The sequence below is a fragment of the Melopsittacus undulatus genome, chromosome 1 (assembly GCF_012275295.1).
Source record: "Melopsittacus undulatus isolate bMelUnd1 chromosome 1, bMelUnd1.mat.Z, whole genome shotgun sequence".
NCBI lineage: Eukaryota > Metazoa > Chordata > Aves > Psittaciformes > Psittaculidae > Melopsittacus > Melopsittacus undulatus.
In genome coordinates this window covers 135,362,391-135,388,378 of record NC_047527.1, presented here as the reverse complement: position 1 = coordinate 135,388,378, position 25,988 = coordinate 135,362,391, and the positions used below count along the sequence as shown (strand labels likewise).

Here is a 25,988-nt window from a genome sequence, read left to right as displayed (position 1 = left end):
CTCATGTCCTGTTGGACTGCCTTGACAGTAAGGCCTGTCTTGCCAATCGAGACATAGGTCTCAGAATCTAGAAGAATAGCTAAAATGATTCTGCAGCCATTTCAGGTCATTTTATTAAAAAATCTTTCATCCTGTAACTACATGATGTACATCTCTTTGAAGAAAGTTTCAATCTTACAGCCTTTTCAATCACTAATGAAACACAATCACGTAAACTAATTTTAGAAACAAAAATCCTTTGCCACTAGGAATTATATAGAATAAAATACAGTTAAATGTAGTAAAAACTTTCATTTGTTCAGTGTGCAAGGTGTTATTTCCACATACTCCATGTTTCATGACACCTTCTGATACTATTACTCACTGCTGCTTCTCAGAAAGTGTTTTGTTGTAATCATTTGTCACTACCTAAGATTCTGGTATGAAAATCATGTTAGAGAATAAACTGACAAGCAATGACAGGTACCTTTTGGTAGGCTATTTGACTAGAATAGTATTAGTGAACAGAGATACTTGATGGTTCTTCACTAACAAAGGAAAATTTTCTGTGACGTCATTAAAGTGTCAAGAGTCTAGGAAGATAATGCAGATTGATGTACCCTGTTAAATAAAAACTATGCAATATACTCACTTTAATTGCTAAACCATGAACAGGTTAACACTTTGGAAGAGCAACTTCTAGACAAGTGATGAAATCCTGTATTTGGCGAACCAGGTATTCAAGTAGGTAGAACATAAAGAGTGAGGCCGTTTGAGTGATTATTTGATTTGCAAATTGGGCCTTTATCATCAATTTAAAAAGAAACAAAACAAAGCATTTGAGCGAATATCCCATAGTTTTAAAATTACTGTATATATCATTGGCCCATTAAATTATGACATTTGGACATGTTTTGTATTGCCGTGTTGACTGAGGTGAGTGATAATAATGCTGAAGTGTCTGCATCTAATGAAAACATAACACTTTCTATTTGGAGGCATGGCTCACTGCAAAAAAGCAATATATCACTGTCCTGAAAATGGCCAGCAAGAACAGGAAAATGAGCTGCTGCTAATTAAAGCTTTTACGTAAAAACATGATTGCTAATCAAATTTTTATTACCCCATACTCTCACAGTCTACTTTCTTCTTCATTTATACTTCATCCTGTAGACCTTGAAGGTTTACAGTCATCTTGTATGTTGTGTTTTTTTGACACTGTGAAAGTACAAACTTGTGACAATGATAATTTAAAAAGATGCCTAAAAGACAAATGACTGTGGTAGGAAAAAGAACAGAACAATTAAAATACATTTGGTTATTCAGATAGCTAATTAAAAGTCATATTTAAGATATTAGGAAAATATAAAGGGTTTACTTAAGCTGAAATTTCATCATCCTTCTGATAACTGAAAAACACCTTTATTACAAGGAAGGAACGATGCTTGGCTTTAAATACATAGAACACCCTCATTTTCAGAAGTGTGCTATTTAGTTATGATCAAATTATATGCCGTATTTCCTGTAAAGAAAGGAGAGATACCTTTGATTTTTAATGACTTCATTGCTATGAATTTTGTTACACAGCCATTCTATATAAATCAAATAGTAAAGACAAATATTACCCTACCCTATCTGATTAAAAGCCAGCAAAACAGATTTTGCAAAAATTCTAGACTGGCATATGTTAAACTTATCCTAGTGAAGTACCAAACAACCATTTAATTTTTATTTATATAGAAGTAATTATTGAAATATCTGTAAAATGAAGTGAAAAAAATCACAACATAAGATGTTATTTGAAATAGAAAAGCATTCTTCTTCTAATCATGTAGGGACAGAACAACTGAACTTATTATTTTTGTCAAAGAAATAATAAAATCAAAGCAAGCAGAGACAATTGCAACAAGACTAAATGTAAATTAAAATACTTCAGACAAAAAGCTTGAAGGCAACTGATTCTCCCATTGAGGGGTGATTTTCACTTGTCTCCAGGTGTAACATTATGTGCACTGATGGGCTGATCAACAGAAGAGAACTTCTACCCAGATGTAATCAGGAGTGATTGATGGCTGGGACAAAAAAGTTGATTATCATGACAAGTCCACTGATGCAGAGAAAATAGTCTATGCCGGGAAAGGATAAAACCTGTTCAGAAACTACCTTCTAAAACCTCTGTTCTAATGAATAAAATGAAACATTTATGCCCTTCCAAAAAGAGCTAACATAAATGAATTCAGTACATATACTGCACACCTGTATCTATAGTTATTCCACCACGACACAATGAGACCTGTATTAACCCCAAACAGAATAAACCCTTGTATTTTTAAAATCACAGTTTGAGATCAACGCATCAAACACTATGTGTATATGAAAGAACCTTCATGGTCTACCAGTAGAGGATTGCCTCAGTTTGACTATATTTTGAATTCATAATCGAGGTTTTTAAAGGCCATGTGGGAATTAGGTGTAAGTGTCATATTGGAGTCTTTCCTGAGAACAAATCAGTCCCCTTTGGCCATTTTGAACCTTTAAAGACTTCATTTTCAATTGAGATTGAAAAAAATGAGTGGGGGCAATACACCCTCAAAGGTATAGTTCGAATATGTACATTTTTATTCCAATATAAAGATTTGAAAAGCAGAGGTTGGGTTGCACTTCCACTCCTTCAGAGGATCAGACTCCCAGCTGTTAGCTCTGATGTGAGTTACATACACAGAATAGCATTATATCCAGGGACTGTAAAAGACATGAGAGGAGTGATAAAAGAAGGAAGGAGCTGAAAAAGTTAGGCCTGGAGGGTCTTAAATAGAATCTGTTTGCACAGACAATTATGTTTAATATTAATTCTTTCAAAAGCAAATATTATGTTTGCTACAAGAGGTGGCTGCACAAATACAGCACAAAAAAACAAATGTATCACAGGTACCCAAGGGAGTGCAATTTTACTGTACCATAAAGTGGAAAAAAAAGAAAAAAACAAACCGTCCAGAGATAGTGTAAAATAATCTGAAAAGGCTTTATGGCTGTTGGAATAGAGTATAACCAACTAAAGCCAAGTAAAAGAGCAACTTTACATTCAATGCACTTTAGAAGAAATTAAGATATTTTTTTTTTTAAATAAACTCCACAATTTACATAATCTAACTCATTTTGATGGAGATCTTTCTACATCACACAAAACTGCACATTTTCTTCACTATGTGCTCTTTCTGCAGACCAGACTGACATATAACCCTGCCTGTTCCTATTCTGCCAGTTCTTCTTTATCAGTGCCTAAGTGAGCCAGGAGTCACTGACTGATGACTGAAACTAGACAATATATTGCCATTTTTATAGTGAAATCTGTTACCTGCTCCTATCATTAATAATCCAGAAATTCAGATTCTTTACTGTATAAATTATTTTTTTAAAATAAATCTATAAGAATAGGCTACCCTGGATTTGGAGAAGGCTGAGGTTCTTAGTGACTTCTTTGCCGCAGTCTTAAGTGGCCAATGCTCTGACCACACCACCCAAGTCTTGGAAGGCACATGCAGGGACTGTGAAAATGAAAACCTTGGGCCCCCTGTACATGAGGATCTGGTTCGACACCATCTTAAGAACCTGAATGTACACAAGTCCATGGGACCTGATGAAATCCATCCGCAGGTCCTGAAGGAGATGGCAAATGAAGTTGCTAAGCCACTGCTCATCATACCTGAAAAATCATGGCAGTCAGGTGAAGTTCCTGATGATTGGGAAAAGGGAAATATAACCCCCATTTTCAAGAAGGGGAAAATGGATGACCCAGGGAATTACAGACCAGTCAGTCTCACCTCTGTGCCTGGCAAAATCTTGGAGCAGATTCTCCTGGAAGGCATGCAAGGGCACATGAAAAACAAGGTGCTTGGTGACAGCCAGCATGGCTTCACTAGGGGGAAATCCTGCCTGACCAATTCGGTGTCCTTCTATGACGGACTGGGGTAGAGCAGTTGACGCCATCTATTTGGACTGGAGAACCTCCTTTATGAAGACAGGCTGAGAAAGCTGGGGCTGTTCAGGCTGGAGAAGAGAAGGGTGTGTGGAGACCTCATAGCAGCCTTCCAGTATCTGAAGGGGGCCTTACAGGGATGCTGGGGAGGGACTATTCATTAGGGACTATAGTGATATTAGGGACTATAGATTGGATATAAGGAAGAAATTCTTTGCTGTAAGGGTGGTGAGGCACTGGAATGGGTTGCCTAAGGAAGCTGTGAATGCTCCATACCTGGCGGTGTTCAAATTCAGGTTGGACAGAGCCTTGGGTGACATGGTTTAGTGTATGGTGTCCCTGCCTATGGCAAGGTGGTTGGAACTTGATGATCTTGAGGTCCTTTCCAACCCTAACTATTCTATGATACAACAGATCAAACAAAACTAGATGAAGACTGCACAGCAAAGATCCAATTTATCTTTCCTTTTGTGTGAGGATTCACTTATGGAAAGTGGTTTCTGTAGAATCCCTATGATGGTTGTTCACAAATTTGAACTGTTTATTAGCGTCAGCTGATTTAATTCCTATGTTGACTGATGAAGCTGACAGGAAAAACTGCATCAAATACAAACAGCTATATGGAAAGAAGTGATAAAGCAGAGGTTTCTCTCCTTGCAGTTGAAATGGGCAGTGTTTTCTATGAATGGAACATGAGTGAATTGGAAGACAGTTTTATCCCCTTTTATACTCTCTATACTTCTTCTATTGTCTATGTTTTTCCCTGCCTATATCAATTATGCTGGGTATAAAATGGCATTTTTCAATGTACAGTTCAAACAGTTAAGCATTTTCTTCATTCTCATAATTCCAGTCAAACACTTCAAAGAAATTCCACTGCCAAAGAAATGAATCACTACCTGTCCAACTATGGCATCTGAATTTCACTCTCATGTTTCTCCACACTCCTCCAGGCATGAAATTTTTCTGATGCTATTGTATCTACAAGACTCAATTCATTAAAACCACCGGAAATACATTTGTAATTTGCCTGGAAGTCATCCCAGTAAGTGACAGCTAATCCACATTAAGCACTCTCATGACACTGACAGCAGATTTTGGAAAATCTAGGGCCTATCAGATCATTTAGGTTTGTTTCCTGCTCCCCAGTAAAATGTTTTCTGGTACATTCTTATATTCTAATGTAATAATTTCTGAGAAAAGGAAAATTTCTAATAGCAACAACACATGGATGTGTTCAAACACAGGAGGGAAGTTGCTTTTATTTCCGACTTTTGCTCTGATTAACTACTCTCACCTCTGCCTTTCTCTCTTCTGCTCTTTGCAGTTCTGAGATCATCTATGCCCAAGCAGAAGTTAAAAGTTGGCTACGAAAGGGCAAATTCTGCAACCATTCACTTCAGTGCCAAAAGCAGAAACCTTTTAAACCAATTTGTCTTCATATTCCACAGTCAGAATACCAGTCATTAATCTTCTGCAAATTATAAACAAGATTATCAGAGACAGTCATTGCTATTCACAGATCATTTCTAGCAAACATTTTTCAAGAGACATCAAAACCTTCTGCACTTGTTTTATCAAAAAAAAGTGAAAGCTTTGAAAATGAAATAACCTGATAGGATGAGCAGAGGTAGGAAATAAGACTTGATAAATGTGAATAAAAAAATCTAGGTTACAAAATCTTTAAGTCCTAAAACAGCAACAGTTGTTGATCAGTTTAACGTCAGTCTCTGTAGGATCATGTTCCTCTACTGATTCTGATGTTCAGTTGGCACAGATATTGAACATTTCTCTATAACCTCTGCTTGTGCAGGGACCGGGTAGCTGAAAGTTACTATTTTCTCCTCAATTTATAGAATAGAATCATTTGGGTTGGAAAAGACCTTTAACAACATTGAGTCCAACCACTGACCTAGCATTGCCAACTCCACCACTAATCCATGTCCCCCAGTGCCACATATACATGCCTTTTAAATACCTCCAGGGATGGTGACTCCACCACTTCCCTGGGAAGACTGCTGCAATGCTTGATTTAGAAACTCTTTTTCCAAATACCACTGCTGAATGTGAACGAAGAATGAATTTTTAGAGGAAAGTCCTGCAGCATGAATATAGAAGACACTGAGGCACTCCATCATTCCCCATCAGTAACAGACTGAGTAATCCACTGATATTAAGAGCATGCTTTCTTAAAGTTCAAAAACCTTAAAACTGTCCTTCTTTCGTACTGCCTTTTTATCCTCAGTGACTGCCTCTGTGAGCCTGATACAGCCTCTGGGCTGGGCCAGGTTCTGCAACAGTACAGGTTTTCAAGACAGATTACTTGCACTACAAGAGAGGAGATAGGTACAAGGATTAATGAAGAGTTTGTGTAGAGAGCTCCATAGTCTGTGGACCACTGAGAGACCATTTAGAGCAGTTACTGAGGATCACCCAAAACAGTTTGTAGGCAATGCTTAAGAGGCAAGGAAATATTCAAATCCTTAGGCTATCAGTCAGGGCATTTGTTTCAACACCCCCAAAAGTACTCTGAAGCTAAACAGGATGCTGTGTCAGATATGAATAATTTCTGCTTCTAGGTAGTATCAGCGGATAAAAGTACTGCATACAAGGTGAAAATTATGGACAAAATACCTTATACAATAAAGGAAATTATTTATACTTTTTATTAAGCATTTTATAAATGCTCCATAGAAGCTTTAAGAAATTACAGGTTATATGAAAATTTGTGACTGTGTTCAACAAAGTATTCTTGAATTTGTAATTTGTAAATTAAGTTACTTATTCCCTACATGAGAAAACGTTACTCACAACCAAGTTTTAATTCTCTAGAATGGGAAAGATCAAAGCTGCATAGGACCTGGCTTCAATTCATACTGTAGCCTTTAAAACTGTGCTCTAGGAGATAGCAGGTAATGCTTCTAAAATGTTCAGGCTAAGCCTATAATAACACTCCAATGAATACCCAACTGGGGAAAAAAACCCTAGGCTGTTTTCAAATTTCTCATGTATGCAATGTAAATGCAAAATATTGTGTGCTGTTTGATTAGACTTTTGGAATTGAAAAAAAAAATCACGTATTTTAAATTATTTTGTTAGTAATTCTTTAGGGTTTTCATAATGTTTTGAGGCAAATGTCACATATCTCATAGAAATCTCTTGACTAATCACTTTCTGTGATTACTTGATATTTTTTCCAGTGAATATTATAAACCAATATCTTTGGAAAAATGTAGACCTATGAATGAATTTCCATCCGAACTCACATTCTTAACTCACATGAATGTCATGTGCAACTGAAAACAGATTTTTTTTCTCCTTACACTGAACTTCATCGTACAGGAAAGATGGTGCATTATTATACAGAAGTAGCGTGCACACATGTGTGTGTATATATATGAAATGGAGATATATAACTATATAAAGCATATATATGAAAATAATTTTTCATACCTATATAGATATAATTTTTCATATATGTATTTATATAAATAAGTTAATCCTGCACTAAGTTTTATTCTTGGTGAAGTACAAATTTGGCAATTAATAACTGATACCATACCCTCATAGAATAAGACTGAATTTAAGGGGATGCCGAGCTTCTGTAAATGTTTGCACAAGAGAATCTCCTTAAAGAATCAGGCTGATAACCTCACAGAACACAGATGCATTGGTTTGGAAACACCAAAAGTAAAATTGCCTAAAGATAATAGATAAATGTGCTTGATGGCAATACCTGCAGTAAGTGAATTTTATTAAGAAAGCTGTGAATTACAGTTTAAGCAGAAATTGTTAAGTTCATACCAAAGCAGGGTTCTAAATCTAAAGGTTAATTGGAAATCTAAATCTAACCCATAATTGGAGATACAATAAAACATGCAAAGAATAAGAACATGTGCCACACACAAAAACAGTGAGGCAAATAACACATATGACTTCAAACACCATTTAAACATATCTCTAAAAGCTGAAAAATAACAATTTGAAATCAGAATGGTGAAATACTAAATAACTTCAAGCAGTTAGCTGTATCAGCCTCTCTTGGTTCTTAATGGACCAACTTTTGAAAGCTCTCTGCAAATAGAGGCTGCAGGCAAGGTATGACCATCACTTGGCACGTACAAGAAATGAAACCTCTTCCAAATCAAAGGATTACCAGGTTTGTAAATCAGTCAAGCAGGAGGTCATGTAATCTCTCTCAGCTCAGGGCCTGTGCTCTGTGTTTCCTGTCCATCCTCAGAAACAGGTGTCTAATTTAAGACCCTCTGCTGGCAAATGTCCTTCACATGTTTCCTTCCAACACTTCACTACCATTACAACTAGAATTGTTTCACCAATTATTTAAAAAAAAAATCTTGAATCAAATTAATCTGAATAAATAATCAGATTTATTCTTCTATCAAAACCAAGGAACACAAAGATCTAATGGCCACTGTTCTCTTATTAATCCCCTTTCATATACTGAAAAACCCACTATATTTCCCTTGTCTTTTCCACTTGACATCTACCCAGTATTTTCTACTTTCCCTAGTCCTACTATTGGATGTTGTCTAAATTGTGCAGCTAACAATGCTTTTGTTAAAGTGTGATGACCACTGCTGTAAATAATTCTTCACCTGAGGCATCGCCAGTTTCAAATACTGTGGAATACTTACTCATCTATTGATAAATGCAACACTCCTTGGGGAAAAAAAAAAATCATAGGATTATGTGGGTGGTTTTGTTTTTCTTTTCTTTCCCCATTAGCAATTGTTAATGCATATTTGGATCGTGATTCACTGTAATTCCTTTTTGACCCTTAAGGCAGACATTTCTCATTTTATTACTTGTACCATTTAATTTTTCCAGTCTAAGCACAATCATTAATGCTTTTATTTACTGTACTTGTTGGGATTCCAGACTATTTTCTCCAACTGGTAAGATAATTTTGGACTGCAGTCCTGAACTTGACACCTTCCACAGTGCTGCCACCCTCCATAAAGGTGTAATCTGCAAACCTGGTGTATGTACTTTCTAGTCTGTCAGGTGCATTGCTAATGAAAATTTAGAGTAGCAGCAAGTACAGAAGAGACACCTGCAGATCCTGACTTGTAGTGATCTTTTGTTTTGACAGGAAACCATCAGCAACTACACTCAGTACAGTTTTTCAATTTGTTGTGCAACCAACTTTTAATAATTTCAACTGGCCTATATTCCCTACTTACCTGACTGTCACAAAGGACTGTATCAGACCTTATTAAAGCCAAAATATATCACATATATTTATTCTCTATTATCCATTAGACCAATTACCCTGTCAAAGGAGAAAATTAGATTGGTTTGACATGATTTGTTCCTGACAAATTCATGTTGCCTGTTTCTTGGCACTGTATTATCCCCTAGGTGCTTACGAATTGATGCTTAGAACATTTGTTCGAGATATCAAGCATAACCTAAATAGGACATAAGTACTCTGGTCCTGCTTCTTTCTGCATGAAAGTTAAAACCACAGTAAAATACTTTGGATCTGTATTGAATCCTTATCCTCCAAAAAAATCTTTCACTATTCTTTTACTGGAAGAGCACTTTTTGAATCCTTCCAACTTTGCACACTTGAACCTTGTATCGATCCAGCAGTACTGTTGGCTTTATAGAGATGGTGAAAACAAGGTGAAAAAACAACAAATAAGGACTCCACGATCAGCATTCAGCTCATGATTTTCAGGAGACTATTACTAGTGTTGTGCTGTTTAAGTGAAACAATAATTTCTGGCTAATATACCTAGAAATATTTTACAGTGTATCATAATGGATTTCAAATCCTGTGAGTACATAAAAATGCTGCTCAACCTTTCTCTGAAGGCAAGCTGGATTCAGTCATTCAGCCATCTGTATTAAACAAGAGGGAAGAGAGAGAATGCCTTTGCAAGAATGACCCTGTTAACAGAGATTGTCACTACCCTTATCAAATAATGAAATTAGAAATGTGAGCAAAGGAAGATCAAATAGGCTAGACAGGTCATAAAAAATGAGTAAAATTTGTTTCCAAGCCTTGGGGTTGTTTTGGTTTCTTGTTTGGGGTTTGTTTGTTTGTTTTACTGATTGCTCATTATAGCATATAATTTATTCTTACTGCTACCTGTGGGCACATGAGCTGTCCTACTGGAGTCAGCTGGACTCATTTTACAGGGTGCTTTTAGCAGATGTTTAATGTTTACTACAAAGCACAAATCTAACAGTTCTTCTGAACTGGTGCAATAGCTATCAGCAGCTGCCAAAGTCTAAGTGGCAACATGCACGCTTGCAGCTAGGCACATACCTAAATTCTTTGCCCTGTATTGAATGCAGAATGTGAATGTAAATGTTACAAATAGACCTCTTTCAATGAAAAAAAAAACCAAACCAAAAATAAATCACTGCTTGAAATGGACTCCACAGAACCTACTTCTGCTGTCCTAATGTTTTTTTCAGCATGGAGAGGCTTTGGTTACTTGCTTATTCCTCCCTTCCCTTGTATGAGAAGATTTATTTTAAAAAGAAATACTGAACACACAGCTGTCATGAAGATTTATAGATTACTCCTTTAGAAAGAAGCTAAATGATTTTAGACTATGCATTGCATTTTCTCATTTTTCTTTGAAACGTTATTTTGATACCATGCAACCAGAAAAAAACTCTTCTGTCCTGAAAGAAATCTGTATCAAATGGGAGAAAATTCTGTATTCTCTGCAAAAATGAAAAATCTCCCAGACCAGTTTTATTGTAAACATTTTCATAATACTGTCGTGCAGCAGGTAAATGGAATTTCTATTCATTACTCTTGGATAAATCCTATCTCCAACATCTAAAAATAAAGACATATTGGTAGAACAGCCACAGAGCCCTGGGTTTCTAAACAGAAAATCTGTTTATTGTTGTTATGGTTTTAAATCAGGTTAAAAAAACATGATGAAAGTGAAAGGTAGGAATATTCAGTAAATTTAAACTTCATAATAATAAGACAAAAAAAATTACAGTGTGTGTGCTTGTTCATATAGTAACCAAAAATGATAGCTAGTAGCTCTTTTTCTTCAAAGCAATCTTTACTTAAGTCTCAACATCAAATCTTCAGTTTATCACATTTTTACTTTAAAAATGGGTGGACATTCAGAATTACTCAAGCAAAGGAGGAATGCTTATTATTCACCTTACACTGCAGGAAAGCATTTCTAAATGCAGTGGAACTCTGACTACTTATTACTTCTTGAAAAGCCTCAGCAGAGCACTTTGTGATTTACAGCAGTAATAACTATATGCACTGGAAGGAGAAGAGACCATCATAAAGATATCCACAAATCTCCTCTGTGGGGGTAGGGAAAAGGGGGAAAGCAATCGTCTCAGATTCATCAGTGGCCAGCTTTTGGATCACAACCTATCAATCAGCATCACTAGGATCACTTTGTAAATTAGGTGAATATTAAAAATGGAAACAGAAATATTCTCAGCAAGAAGGTCTCCCAGTTCCATAAAGTTAACCATATTGATCTACTTTGAGAGAAGGGAGTGTTAAAACAACTTTCCACCAAATAGTACTGGTAAATTGAAGTTTAAACCTTTATCACTTGAAGGTGTGAAGGGACAACTAAGTATCTGCTTAACAGCTTTACATCCAAGAATTTGTTATGAAGAGACTAAAGTAATAGATTTCCTCTAAAATTTTTTGACACCATAGAAGACTCTGAAAATGGCCAGTGCTTCTTCACCCTCTCTTCTTTGGAATCTTCTCTAAGAGCAGCAGAAAAAGATCAGTATGGGAGCACACCAAACCTCTGAGTAAGAAGTATCAGTATCCACTGATATGATATTTGCTTCTGTGTAGAATTATTTCAAACATCTTATTCTGGAAAATGCCTGTCTCCTGTCAGCTCAAAAATTTTCCACTCTGTGTATCAATCCGAGTTGTGTATCTGCTAATGACTAATTTTAATGCCATGTTCATCCTCACTTTTGTCTGGATCTTTCTGCAGACTAACAAATGGTATACCCTCTTTGAAAGGATATGTTTCACTTTGGTATGTAACATTGAAGTGTTTGATGCCTCTTGCAAGCTATAAACTATGTATGATTCCGTGTGACAAGCTTTTTCCTAAGACAAAGCTGAGAACTGTAAGTGATGAGCTGGGCTGCTCAGTCAGTGAGATCCACTGTGGCCCAGAAGCCTCTATCGTTCCCTCCACATGAATGGATCAGTATTCACAGTTCTAATTCCAGCATTTGACTTCCAAATGGAAGAGCCTAATTTGACTCTACTGGTTTTATCTGTGAGAGGGACAGCAGCTCCAGAGAATGCATTACCCTTCCTTGGTGTCCATTCAGTCCGTGAATTAGAAAACTTGGAGCCATCAGTGAAAATAAGCACCTGATACTGACTAGTCTGGAAGTTGTCATTGATATCTTGTTAAAATTATTTCTAAGGAATAAGAAGCTTAGGGGAATGACGAGAACTGCGTTATTTTCATACCCTGGTAGTAAATCTTTAAAAGAAGGCTTCAACATTCAATTTAGGTTTTTGACATGTCCTGGTATTAATAACTAATTAATAAACTAAAAATAGATATAATCTGTACATATGCCTACAAAGAAGAAGCAGCACACAAGAATTATTTCACTTCTCCGTATGACCAGCATGAGGAAATAACGTTATGGACGTTTTTGGGTTAGACATCGCTCTAAATTCAAACACTTTTATTCTGTCAGAATTAACTACCATATCTATATTAGTTAAACAGGTAGTAAATGAAAGACACTCGGTAAGGGAAGATAAATTTTCACCAGCAATGTCTATGTCAAGAAACTTTCTAGAGAGACTAGAGTAGCAGAAGAATACATATTGTACTATGTCAGGTTTTGTCTGTACACATAGTGATACTAAAGAAGGAAATAAAGGAGTTAAATTCCAAGAGGCCCTTCTGTGACAGAAAAGGCATTTCTTCACAAGGAGCACAACAGCACAGCTTCCTTGGGTAGTTATAGGAGGTGGATTTCCTCTGTATGTTACAGACCATCTCCAGTTCAGCTTGCTGTATTTCACTGCTGGAGGCGTAGTTTGGGTTTTTGACAGCTTTTACTGGCAGGACAGGAACATTAAAATTAAATTCTGGCTAAACAGATATTGCTATATCTGCTACATAAGTATATAATTATATTAAGTATATAAATATATTAAATATCTGTAAATAAAGATATTTTAAATCTAGATATTGCTATAACAGTAGAAAAAGGAAGGTAGATCCACAAGGACTCTTAGGCATATCTGAACAATTTCTAACATTTACAGGCTGAAAAGGGAGGCAAATGTAACCAGGACTGGCAGAAGAATTAGGACCCAGCAAATATTTCAGCCTTATTAGCAGCAATGGATCAGTCCATTTTCCTATTTAGACTCTGCAGCACAACGGAAGTTGATGAGTTTGCAGGGATATATCCGCAGGGAAAATCTGGCCGGGTGTATAAACATTAGCAAATAATTGTGTTTATTTGAAGCATCCTACAGCCTTTTCATCTGCTGAGCCACAAACTGAAATCACAACGTTTCATTTAGTTTCAATTTATGCAAATTATGGCACATCCTAGAAGATAAGTACACATTTCTAATCTGATACAAAATGATCAACTTACATCAGAATTAAATCTCAGCTGGCAAATGTTGCATGATATGATTTGCTTTCTTCGATGAGGAAGAGGAACCCCAAACGTATGATTTATTACAGCTTTTTGAATTGGGTCCATCTGTAAAGAGAGAAGAAAGAGAAAAATGAAAGCTTTTGCTGTTCCACTGTATGCTATGCTATCTATAGACTCAAAACAGATTCTGCACTATGTCATACTTTGAAAATGACTATTTCTTCTTCCTGCAGTTTTACAAAGAAGTAATACCAAAAGAAACACAGAAAAGTGTCATTAGCTATCTTGAAATACATATCTTAGTCCAACTCTGTATGTGCCACTTTCCATTTAATGAAGAAAGGTAAAAGCTGTAAATGTTTAGCAAGTTTACCCATCAAAACACCAATATCTTGGGGGATTTTTATATCATAGAAAAGCTTACTAAATGAAACAAGAATATTTAAAATAAATTTAAAAAAAAGATCAATGCAGATGTGAGGGAGTATAATATACAAATAATTATGGAATAACACAATAGCTCAGTATTATGAAAAGAAAAAAAATCCTAGGGACCAAAAATAAATCAACTTTTACACAAACTATGAAATATATAAATCCTCCAAAGATTATTTTCTTAGCCATCTAGAAGAAACTATTTTGAATAAACTCAACTTTGAGGATGAATTCTGAATCAGCCTCTACTAGAATGCTGATCTGGCAGTGTCTGCAAGTGAGGGTCCCATAAAAGAAATATACCACTGTGGCAGAGAATTTCAAAAAAGCTACTCAAGAGGCTTCTTTTACATGGAACATTGAAATCAGGTTCCCCAAACTCATTGGTCAAAATTGCTTGTATTTCTTCTTCAAAAGAAGCATTTTATAGCTATTTTTTAAACCTAATAATTTGTATGTTTCTTAAGAAAAAATATTTTTTTGCTATGTTCATGTCCCCATGATTCACTTTTTCATAGTCTGTTAGCAGAGGGTTATTTGATAAATAAAGAATCAAAGCTTTTCCTCAGAGTAATCAAATATTCATGGAAACTGTAATGGTAGACAGTCACGGCCTCTATTGCAGTGAATCCAGAACAGATCACTACAGAAAATTTCATCACCTGACAGCTGCTCAGTGTCAGATATGAAATAGGCCATTAAACTGATTCCTGTTGAAAAGAAATATTGGTAAAAAAAACAAAACAAAACAAAAACAAAAACCCAAAACCCCGACACATGGGAACAAGGAAAATAAGGAAAATGGCAGATCTTTAGAGAAAGGTTTGGAAGAAATGCTCAGTTTGGACATCCTCTTCAATTTCAAGTGAAAGTAAAATACCTCATACATTTTACAAAATACCAATCCTACCTGGAAACTAGGGATGCCACTGTTACATAACCCCAAAATAACACTTACATATATCAAGCTTTGAAACACTACAACATGCTGTATAAGACTTTCTGCAGTGATCAAACCATGTACCAGGGCACTTATTTTACTTGGTAACATCATCTTGAAAAAGCTGATAGTCCAATAATGGCATAAGCCAGAAAGAACTCCACTGCATAGGAAAGTAAATAGATATTAACAGCTCTTCTTTTTTCAACTGCTCTGCTATTCAAGAGGGGAATTCTTATGCCAGCAGAACCAATAGATGGGTATTCTGCAATTTTCAACATTATTGCATATCCTGGTCTTAACTGATATTATTTCACTGCTGAAGTGTGGAGAAATTTAGTCTACTTTAGGCATTGCTCCTTTTGCACTGTGTGTCTAAAATACTTAGGGAGACTTTAAGCTTGGATATCAGAATAACTCAGCATATCATAACAAGAAATTGTGCATTCTTTGATTGGTGTAACTGTTTTCCTTCACATTAACCACTGTTGTGAGATAGCATTTGTTCAGCCTTAGTATTAACATGGTTCAGCTCTTTCACATTATCTCACAAGTGCCACAAGTCCAGAAAGCCAACAAAGAAGCTCTCTGAGGGTCATAGGAAAATTACCACCACAGTTCATAAAACGGAACAATCATTTTTTTGAGCGGGATTTACCCACCCTTCAGAGTAGGAATTCTAGCTTCCAATTAGGTTGAATTTCTGGAGGAACTGATGCTCACATATTTAAAAATAGACAAGTAATTTTTTCAGAATTGAGAAAAATCATGGATTTGTAGAACAACTGCTCTATTCCGTATACAATTTCATTTTTATCTCATTGAAAAATGTGGAGTTTTATTCCTAAATACTCCACAGATTTTCTTTTATCTGCTGATACAGAAACCTATCTGCACACTTCCCTTTCTCTTTTTAAAGATGCAGACTTCTAGATCTATAGCTACATGGCCTTATTGTGAACTGGATGAATTTTGTTTGCTGCTCTAAATGAAGAAATGTTCTGGATAGCTTCCAACTTGATTAAGAAAAGCTGCTTCAAAGTAAGAATCTCTTCTCTGCCAGTTGGATCTTTGATACTGCAAAGGAGAATTAAAACTTCAAACAGCCCCCGATTCTAATGAAGTTAGGGCAGTATGCTGGAGTGGTATTTGGCATTATTATTTGTTCCTGGAAATTTCATTTGGGAAACGCCATCAATCCATAATTTTCACATAAACATCCAAAAGCACAAGATAAACCTCCAAAAGTTTTGTGCAGGAAATTTGAGAGAGGTAATAGGGTAGGTAGGTGCAGCTTGATAAGCACTCAGATCTCACAGATACTGGATGACAGAGAGGAGCCCTGCTGAGAGCCAGAGGAACAAAGAGAGGCAGCTGATTGCCAGAAAATAGAGAGCAAGGATTGCAGGGAAGTATAAAGAGGGAAATAATATCACATAGCTGAGATAATCAGCAAGTGGCGAGATACTTAACAGAATCTTCAAGCACTTCTAGGCTCACTGAATGTTAGTAATTATACGCATAAATTGTATTTCAACTTATGTAAGTGGTATTTGCTTTCAAAATAAGTTATCATGATAAACCTTGATAAAATCTGCTCTTTACTCATTATGAGTGCTATATTACAATAACTGGAGTTTTATTACTTAGATGCAACTGATTTAATTTACTCCCATTTACAGTGAAGGACAGAGCAGTTTGCAATTCACATGAAAGATTACTATTTAGCTGTCAAAGCTGTGCAGAAGACCAAGGTATGCAAAATGTCCCTTTACTTCCCATCGCCAATGTGTCTGCACTGCAAGTTACCACAAAAAGAGGGTGAGCTTCCCAGTGTTTACTTGCTCATGATCTTTTGCTTTTCTACTACCCAGCACTAGGTGCATCTTACTATGTAACATAGGCTTTGCCACACTTTTCCTTGTGGTCAAAGGACAGTGCATGGCTCAAAATTCACTGCAGCCTACAAGGTAACTGTCAGTTTGGGCAATGAAGACAAATATGAAAGGTTTCATATTTCATTCAGTTAATTTTTGCTTTCAATTCATAAAATGAACTACAATACTATTGTCTATGTTTTAATTATTCAAGCTGAAATTTGTGGCAACATGATATTATTCACTTTCTTTGATCAAGCACTGTATTGCCATCTCAAGATCTTCAGGGGCTCACCATACTTCAGCAAAATGCAGACTTAAACCAAAGGCATAGCAGAAATTGGCCCCTTACTCCACTGTCAGCTTTGACCTTATCACTCTCAATTGGTTTTGCTTGCTTGTTTCAAATTCAGCCTTGGCAGACCGATGATCATAAGTCGTCTTTGTTCTTGTGCTTACCATCCGGCATGAAAGAGCTCTTTATTTTGTGGGCTGCAGGTGAAAGGAGTGGCTATTGCATGATCTTTTGTGGATGAAACAACTACCACAAAATCACCTAGAAAATTACACAGGAGAGCCCATGTTATCCAACCTGCCTTGGAAACTTTTCCAGAATCACCATAGCTGCTGTCCTAGAATGCCTCCTGTAGTCAAGTCTCCTCATTAAATTCTATTAAATACCTGCAGAAGGCAGAACTCAACCTGGCAAATTTTACCTACAGAGAAATTTGATCATTGGGAAATGTAAATTTTACATAATTTCTACAGAATAAAGTGTTCTTGTAGTTTTGGTTTTTGTTTTTGTTTTTTTTTTTTTTTGTAAAAAGCTTTTTTATGTTGAAACTGAAATTCTAACACATAGCTCTTCCTGAGCTTCAAAAAGTGTTTAATATATATATTTTTATTAGTCCTGTTTATGTGACCTCTTATCCCAGAGGCATAATAGTATGCTTAAGTTAAAGACAACAACAAACCGATAGCAAAGGAGAGATTACAAGTTTGATCCACAAAAGCTCAAATCACTAAAGGATATAAACCAAAGGAGGCTTGGGTTTTTGGGTATTTTTTATTTGTGTATTAAAACGAAGGGGCATGACAAGCATGTGCATTTCAAATACTTGAATTTGGCAGTAAACTAATGGAATTGCACTAACATGTATAAATAAAAACACCTAAGTCAAATGATGAAGATATGTGCATGCCTTGAGCCTGTTCATAAAATATGGTAGGCCTAAAACAACCAAGTAAGAAAGTAAGTCAATTGCTGTTGACCATTTTAGTATTAATTTACAAAAAAAAAAAAAAACCTACCTAAACACTGACATCCATTACTTAAACAGGTAAGTGGATTTAGTGACAAACCTAGAAACACCTCTCAGGACTTCTTAAAATCCAGATATTAACACAATGCAATGTTACAATGAAAATAACATTAAAGGAATGATATTCTGAGTATGGTTTCTTACTGTAGAATTTGCATTTCTACATACATATTTAATTGTAAGTACAAAAACTAAGTCAAACAAGTACACTGTAATATTATTATACTTGCAGTCAAGATATACATATTCTCACACATGAGTTGAGACTTACATTAATATCTTAATTATAAAATTGATAAGAACTAAAGATAACTCAATGTGGGCTCCTTTCAACCATTCTCTTATGTTCCAACAAACAGTGAAACTAAGAGCATTGGAAACAGTGTAAATGTGTGCCAAACACATACACAATTCCTTTACCAAGCAAAAGAGAATAAAATGCTGCATCAGTTTACACTTACCAGTGAATTTAATCCTTTTTTAAAAATGCATGGTAGATGCAGTCTTAATGCCAAACAGTTCAAACATAAAACTGCCTATTGCATTATAATTGTGACATACTATTAGAAACACAGAAAGACAGTTACTAAAGCTATAGGAAAGCTGCTCAAGCATGTAAAACAACTGTCATTTATAGGTGTGAGACTTTCTGAACCAGAAATATTCTCAGGTATAATTTGACTATTTCCAGTTGAAAACTGAGCAGTTCTTCTCTGATCTCAGTAGCATTGATAATTCAAAATCATTTTGCCTGCAATCATGCTGGCAAACTGTACAGATACAGCAATATTATATTTATTGTATTCCATTGTTATATTATTACTTATGCAGAAACTGGTATTTTTGAGAACTGCTAGACAGTCAACCTTATGTTGCCCGTATAGAGTGCACATATTATGCGTTCTGCTCAGCTAAGTGGTAGCTCCTTCTTCTCCAGGAGGTACTTGACATCTGTTGCAACTGCAAATTCAAGCTGGACAAAGCACATGCAACAGGTCTATAATCACCAGGAAGTATTGAAATTACTGGGTGTCACATACTGCAGTTCATTTCTGTGTGTGCACATCCATCTCAAACCCCCTGAAAGTATTTAACTGTGCATGTTAAAATAAAATCTCAGCAGCACATGCAGTAGATGTGATACTTTCAAGAAATATCAGACTTAAAATTGCCAATCTACCTGACACATTCTTAATATTCTGGTCAGAAACAGAACAGTTCAATAACAGCTCAGTGATTTGATCCTAAGTATATTTGACATTCTGTATTTCCATAAGAAATACGTCCCATTGTTAGGGCTGGCAGTCAAGCTTTTTTCTCCAACATCACATTAATCTGTGAATTAGAACCTTACGAAATAACCAAAGAACACAATTCAAAAGGAATGATGGGAAGAGCTTAGTAAGCGTAATTAAACACACACACGCACAAATGTTCATCAATATTTTGGTTTCATGTACAAGTAGAACAATATGATGTCAAACAGTTAAAATACATGTTCTAAATGTGCTACCATGCATGGTTTATCCTTTTATAGCTAATTTATTCAGTATTGCCCTAGTAATTATGGTGAATAATTATGCAGTGAATTGAACTCAGAATTACACGTCTTTTGTTAGTGTCTACCATTTCTGTTCTTATCAGTGAAATAGAGTAGAACTTACGCTTTTCATGTACATAAATCAGAAATATTACTCATTCGAGTTAAGTATAAACTAATATATAAAAAATACCTGAAACAACTACAATAATGTGCAATATTTACAGAATAATTAGCTTTTTTTAAAAAGTAGTATCTATAAAAAAGAAAACTGCAGTCACTTCCCAAACAATGTAAGTGGTTTATGTAATTTTGATAGTACTTCAGAATGAATTCCCAAAGTATACTTTTCATTCTCTCACTGAAATATTGTAAGACTGTAAGGATTTATATTTTCATTTATCTGTTTCTTTATCTATATATTTTTTATTTATAGAGCTATTTAATTTTAGCAGTTGTCACCTTTCTGATATGGCTCTAGTATTTCTCTTGCTTTCATTTTTGTTCTTGTAGATATTTCCCTGGCAATGAGATGCTGAGGCAGCAGCAGTATTTCTGGCAAACTGCTTGAATATACAGCAACCAGTCAGAGCAAAAAGATTTGCATTCACAGTGGTATTGCACACAAATACTGTAACCACATAGAGATTATGCAAATCCTCATACTCTGATTGTCTAATAATGGTTGTCAGTCAAAAGACAAGAATTTGCATATGCGAGCTAGTGAGAAATAATCAGACAGTGATTATGCTAATCAAACACACTAAACAGCATGTGAAGGACTGTCAAACTGGAACAAATCTGTGTATGTATGTGTATGTATGCTAAATATACGAAAACACACCGTGCTAAAAGAACATTAAGGTTGCAGATCAAGCCTTTAAAAACATGAAATACCCATAAGCCTTAATTTGACACCTTTATGAATTAACATTTTAAAAACATGTTCACATATTTTTCCTGAAAGATTCTGTCTTTGTTCTGTTCAGAAGATGGACAATGCCCACTTAACGAGCAACTGTTCAATGTTGTGTTTTGTCCAAGGGGTCCAATGAATAGCCCTAGACCTCATTTACTGTATAAAGCTGAAACCTCGCTCTCAATGGGAATTATCACCCTATTCATTCACTCTCCTACAGACTTCATTGACACAGGATGCGAGTAACTCACAAGTATAACTAATTTATTTTCAAAATTTCTTTATCACATAAAATATGGTATTTTCTCAGAAATTAAGAATTAAAATATATGCTAGTTGCAGTTACCCAACTGAATGTACCTAACAGTACTTACTATTATCTTGCCTTTCGTATGAGAACCACACAGCTCCTGACTTCAGATTAATCTGTGAAGGTGCAACATGGACTAAACACAGCCTCATGACTGCAAGTTACACACACAAGCCATAAAGTTGTCTGAGAAAAGTTGTCTGAGTTGCTATGAAGTTCACTTTAAGAAACTTCCCTTGTATCTCTCAGAAATCTTGAAGCTGGTATTCAACTGATTTTCTGGAATAGGATGGCCCTTTCTTTTTCTTCAGTCCCATTTCTTGCAAAATATGTTTTTTTTCCACAAACACAGCAAAAGCACAATGGATAATAATCTTCTAAATTACAAACCCATGATTGATCCCCAGTGCTGATCCAAAGAGCACACAAAATTCTCCAGACCTAAAAGATTGTCCCAAAGGACAGGAGATGGAAGGCAACCAAATGCAGCATGTTTGACATATTGCTCAGTTATCCAGTGGACAACACTCAATACAACAACTGCAGCATAAGAACAGACTGACATGAAACACACCACATTGAAAGTGGGAGAATTACTCCATTTCTAGTAAGTATTACCAAAGTGGTGTGCAAAGAAGGGGTGGATTGTTTCTTTTCAGCTATTCACTTAAATGAGCAGTGGCAGATGGTAAAAACATGATCAAACGCAAAACAATTGCTTTAAAGCAAAAAGATAAATGTTATAGTCTCTCTAAAGATAGCAATAAAGATAAAAACCTAAGGTTCACAAATGCCATTTGTTTCTTCAGCTTCAACCAAGAACAAAGCAAAAATAAGCTTATGAGAAAAAGAACACATTAAAAAAAGCTAAGGGCATTTTGATGTTTTGTACTTAAGAGACTGGAACAAAAGGTTGGCAGGCGTGATGAGGGTTATGCAACAAATTCCCAATAACATCACTCACATGTGAATGAATTTCAGAAAACTGGACCAAATGTTATAATTGGTATTTAATAATAGTAAGTCTCTCTAATAACAACAATAAAAGCAGGATGTGTGCCAGACAGAGAACTGGCAGAAGCACTTGTTTCACTCTTACAAGTGAATTGCTTACAAGAGTCCAAAATGTTTTCTGCAAACTACTACGTGTGTTTCCGAGAAGTGACTGTGTATATGTGTGTTTAATGAGTGGGAAATTAATTCTGAAATGCAACTTTTCTGATCATGCTGCTACTTTAGCCCATTTTAAAAATTCTTCCTATTAACGATTTTTATCCTAGTGACTCCAAAGAAACCATTAAGAACTATGGTGTAGAGTATAATTGGAATACTTAGAATTACACATTTTTACCTGAAAAAGTCCAAGATATGCTTCAGACACTACTAAAACAATCTATCAAATCTGTACTTTTCAAATGTTTCAAAAATTGTTGTAGTGAGTTAAGACTTAACACTTGGAGAAGTTACAGTTCTTAAGTCGTATTTGTAGAACCAGAAAATAAGAGACTAAAAGGGACATCACGGCACCACTTAATCCATACTTGACCTCAGGAAAGGAAAAAAAAAATGTTATGGGCACAGAATATTTTATCACAGCAACAGAGTAATTAGAAAATTCTCTCCTGGTTCTCAAATGAGTGTCTGTCCTCAAAATCTGGCAGAAACATTCCACTTCAGGTGCCAGTGTAGATACTTGCTAGTATAATTTTTTGATCATAGATGCTTTTTTTTCTCCTCTTCTTTTTTTTTTTTTGTCTTAGGTCAGCGTTGAAATAAAAGCACATAAAACATCTCTACTGCCTTCTCATAAGAAATGTTCTACTGTCCTTCTTGAGAAAATTCAAAGAAATAAAACTATGTGACCAAATGTCATCATATTGCCTCACATCTTGAGATTCAAGACCATTTTATTTAATTTCATCACCAGCAGTCAACACAGAAAAATAACGTTCCCCAGACACTTCACATATGGGAAATGAAGTGCTATAGCTCACACGGACATCTAAATATACCTTTTTAACAGGTTACGGTTAAATATGAATTCAGTACAGCTATATTCATAGCCCTCATACAGATCTAAGATTATTATATCTTCTTGCATGCAAAAAACATTTTAACTTTGCTCAGTTCATAGATAACAATCCACAGATGAAGACATTAACCTGCTTACTTCCTCCATAACATTATTAGCTCTAAAACCTGCCTGAACAAGGATGAGACCGTGTTATCAGGAAACTCACTTCCACCAAAAGAGAGCTATGAAACTGGAAAATGGAGAAGAAAAATAACAAATTATCTTGATATTGTTTGAGAACTTAAGTAAGAATGGAAACAAACCTTGCTGTGCTTAGTAACTATGTATACATAAACAATATTAGAATTTGGTACTAAGCTGAGCAATGCTAGAAAGATGAGAGAAATAGGTTGTCAGAAGGTGGCTTACATTTTAAGAAGGTATTTGTAACTGCATAATTAAGATCAACCTGATTTACCTTTTAGGCTCTTTATGATGCAGAAAGTAGGAAAAGACAGACAAGAAATAATTTAGAACAAAAGGATATTACTACATTACTAAACCAACTTCCTACCAGTTGAAATACTGCAGAATTTCTTCATAGCACAAAACTAAAAATTGTATTATCCTGTGATGAAAAAAACATACCTATACCTGTGCTGGGTACCCACATTAGGACTGTACAGTTTTGCGTAATTCTCTACAGATTGCCACTGAGAGCCATTCCAAGTCTCCTGTCAGTCTTATTGACTGAATCATTAGTGTGATCCTGAGTGCACTGAATAGCTCTGCAGAATATAGTTATGGCTCATTCACTACTTGAAGTGCTTTAATCCTTTCCTACCCATCTCTGAAATGTGGTGCATTAAATAATTCCCAGTATGTTTTTATATCATTTGGAGAAAGATGAAAAGTTAACAGCGTACATTTCCATGCAATTTCATATTTGAAGTTTCATCTGAATGATACATCAAAATTAAAATTTAGAAAAACCTATTGTGAGAGAGGTGCCATTCTGACCTTGACTTCTGAGCATTCTATAGATCAAACCAGAACTAAATGAAACAATGGAAGAAAACTTGTTGCTATTTATGTGTTTATAGAAATACTAGCCCAAAAGTTCAAGATATCTCAAAACAGGCTTAGAATAGCAGTCTCCACTCCTTTCAGAATTCCACTACCAGAAATAAATTTTCATACAACTAGAAAAGACAAAAAAAGATTTTCTTTTTTTTTGTTTGTTTGTTGTTTTTTTTTTTTTTTTTTTTCCTGTATTGAAAGGACAATATGAGAAGGGGGAATTAATTCACTACTTCATTGTCACAGCAGATTGTGACATGCTTTCTATACTAGTAATTTGGCTTGGCACTGGTCCACTTCCTTTAATGAATTCTCCAGTTGTTTAAAGTTACTTCCTGTTGATATTGGTCTTTCTGTGATTTTAGGTCAAGTAAACTCAAACTGGATGCCCTTTTCCCAAAGTATCTCCAATTACACTGGGATATATATACAGCTCCTGAGACACTCAAAGAGTCAGAGGTTCATTGACCAGGTGAGGACTGAGCTGCAGACTACAGTCCAGTGGATAAGAAGGGAGGTTCTGTGTCCCCTCCACCCCAATCCAGAGTGGAATCCCAAATGAAGTAGTACATGCAGATGGGAACAAGAATTTAGGTAAAAAGGAAGGGACAAAGCATCTAGACACTGAATTACTGCAGGCAAGTCTCGAGAGTTCTTCCATCACTTCAGCTTGTCCGCTGTCACAAGGGCAGTTATCACTTAACATTCAGTGAAGCTAGGGTGCTGTTGGGTATTTTAAATTAAACAGGTTGAAAATGACTTAATGTATATTATGAACTTAAACACAATAGGAAGTCTTATCTGAGTATTTCACAGTGCTTTACAAAGACCACTTGCATGCAGGTAATTAACATATGAAAACTGAGCTGTACTAGAACTTTTGGCAAATCCACTTGTTCTCATTCACAGCCTTATGCCTTAGCACTAGACAGCACAGGTGTATAATTGATTCAAAATCATCTATGTCTGGAGTACTTCTCACAAGTACCTACGGATGTGAACACAGACAATTCTAATGCCTGTGAACTGTCTAGTTGTTGCTTGTAGAACAAGCACTTAGACATCTTGCACTGCTAGCATATCTTTTCAGAAAAGAAACTACAATGCACAAACAGCTCAGCTCTGATTTTGAAGGATTCATTTTTTATGTATAATTTGATGCCTATCAGTATCAATGGGTGCATTGTCTCTGCTTCTATAGTAAAAGCTCTGCCCTGGAGATATCTACAACACAGAATAGGTAAGAGGGACCTGATAAGACAGCAACAACTAATGAAAGAAAAAAACGAAGATGACACCAAAAGTGCAGTGCAAACCTCAGAGGGGTTGCTTCTATCTTCTTAGATGTCTGCAGGTCTCTCAGCCCTAAGGCTGATTTTATTTCCTACCCATTTAATTATGTGTGATTTTAAAAATGACATCACCAATGAAAATGTCATTCTCCCTGCTCCTATAAAGCTCTTTTAGCTTTATACTGAAGTTATATTAGAGGTGAACCCTATCTACCAGGACTTACTCCTGCTTGACATGCTGATGGAAGAAGTTCAAACCAATACCTGACCTTGGATTTCAGCTTTGACAATTATGTCCAGATCTTCACACACACTGCACATATTCATGTGCCAGGATTAATCATTAATGATCAGGATCTTTGTGACAGACTTAAAAGGCCAGGAAATATTACTTTTGACTTACAGACAGGGACTGAGAGCAAGTAATGGTTCAAGGCCACCACAGAGGTTTGTGCCTGAGTGCAGAGTTGAACGCATTGCTTTCTCCACCAACCCCTTCTCCTTAGCTCTGAGCATCTCCCTTGGCTAACCCCTCACCACACTTCATGTGGCTCTTGGTTCTTGTTTCAAAAGAGAGTCTGATCAAGTGGGAGGCAAGCTTTTACCCTGGCGGCTTTCAGGAGCAGCTGCAGCCACAAATAGCTCTGCTATGGGATAGGATA

At 35.8% G+C, this 25,988-nt stretch overlaps 1 protein-coding gene across 1 annotated transcript in view; it reads right to left on the bottom strand.

The window, feature by feature from the left end:
• Nucleotides 1-25,988, bottom strand: part of ZNF385D (zinc finger protein 385D) — a 420,486-nt gene that overhangs the window by 80,945 nt on the left and 313,553 nt on the right. The window contains exon 4 of the mRNA XM_013129993.3: nt 13,592-13,702. Coding sequence (XP_012985447.3) covers nt 13,592-13,702 — 111 coding nt within the window. The remainder of the gene's footprint in view (nt 1-13,591; nt 13,703-25,988) is intronic.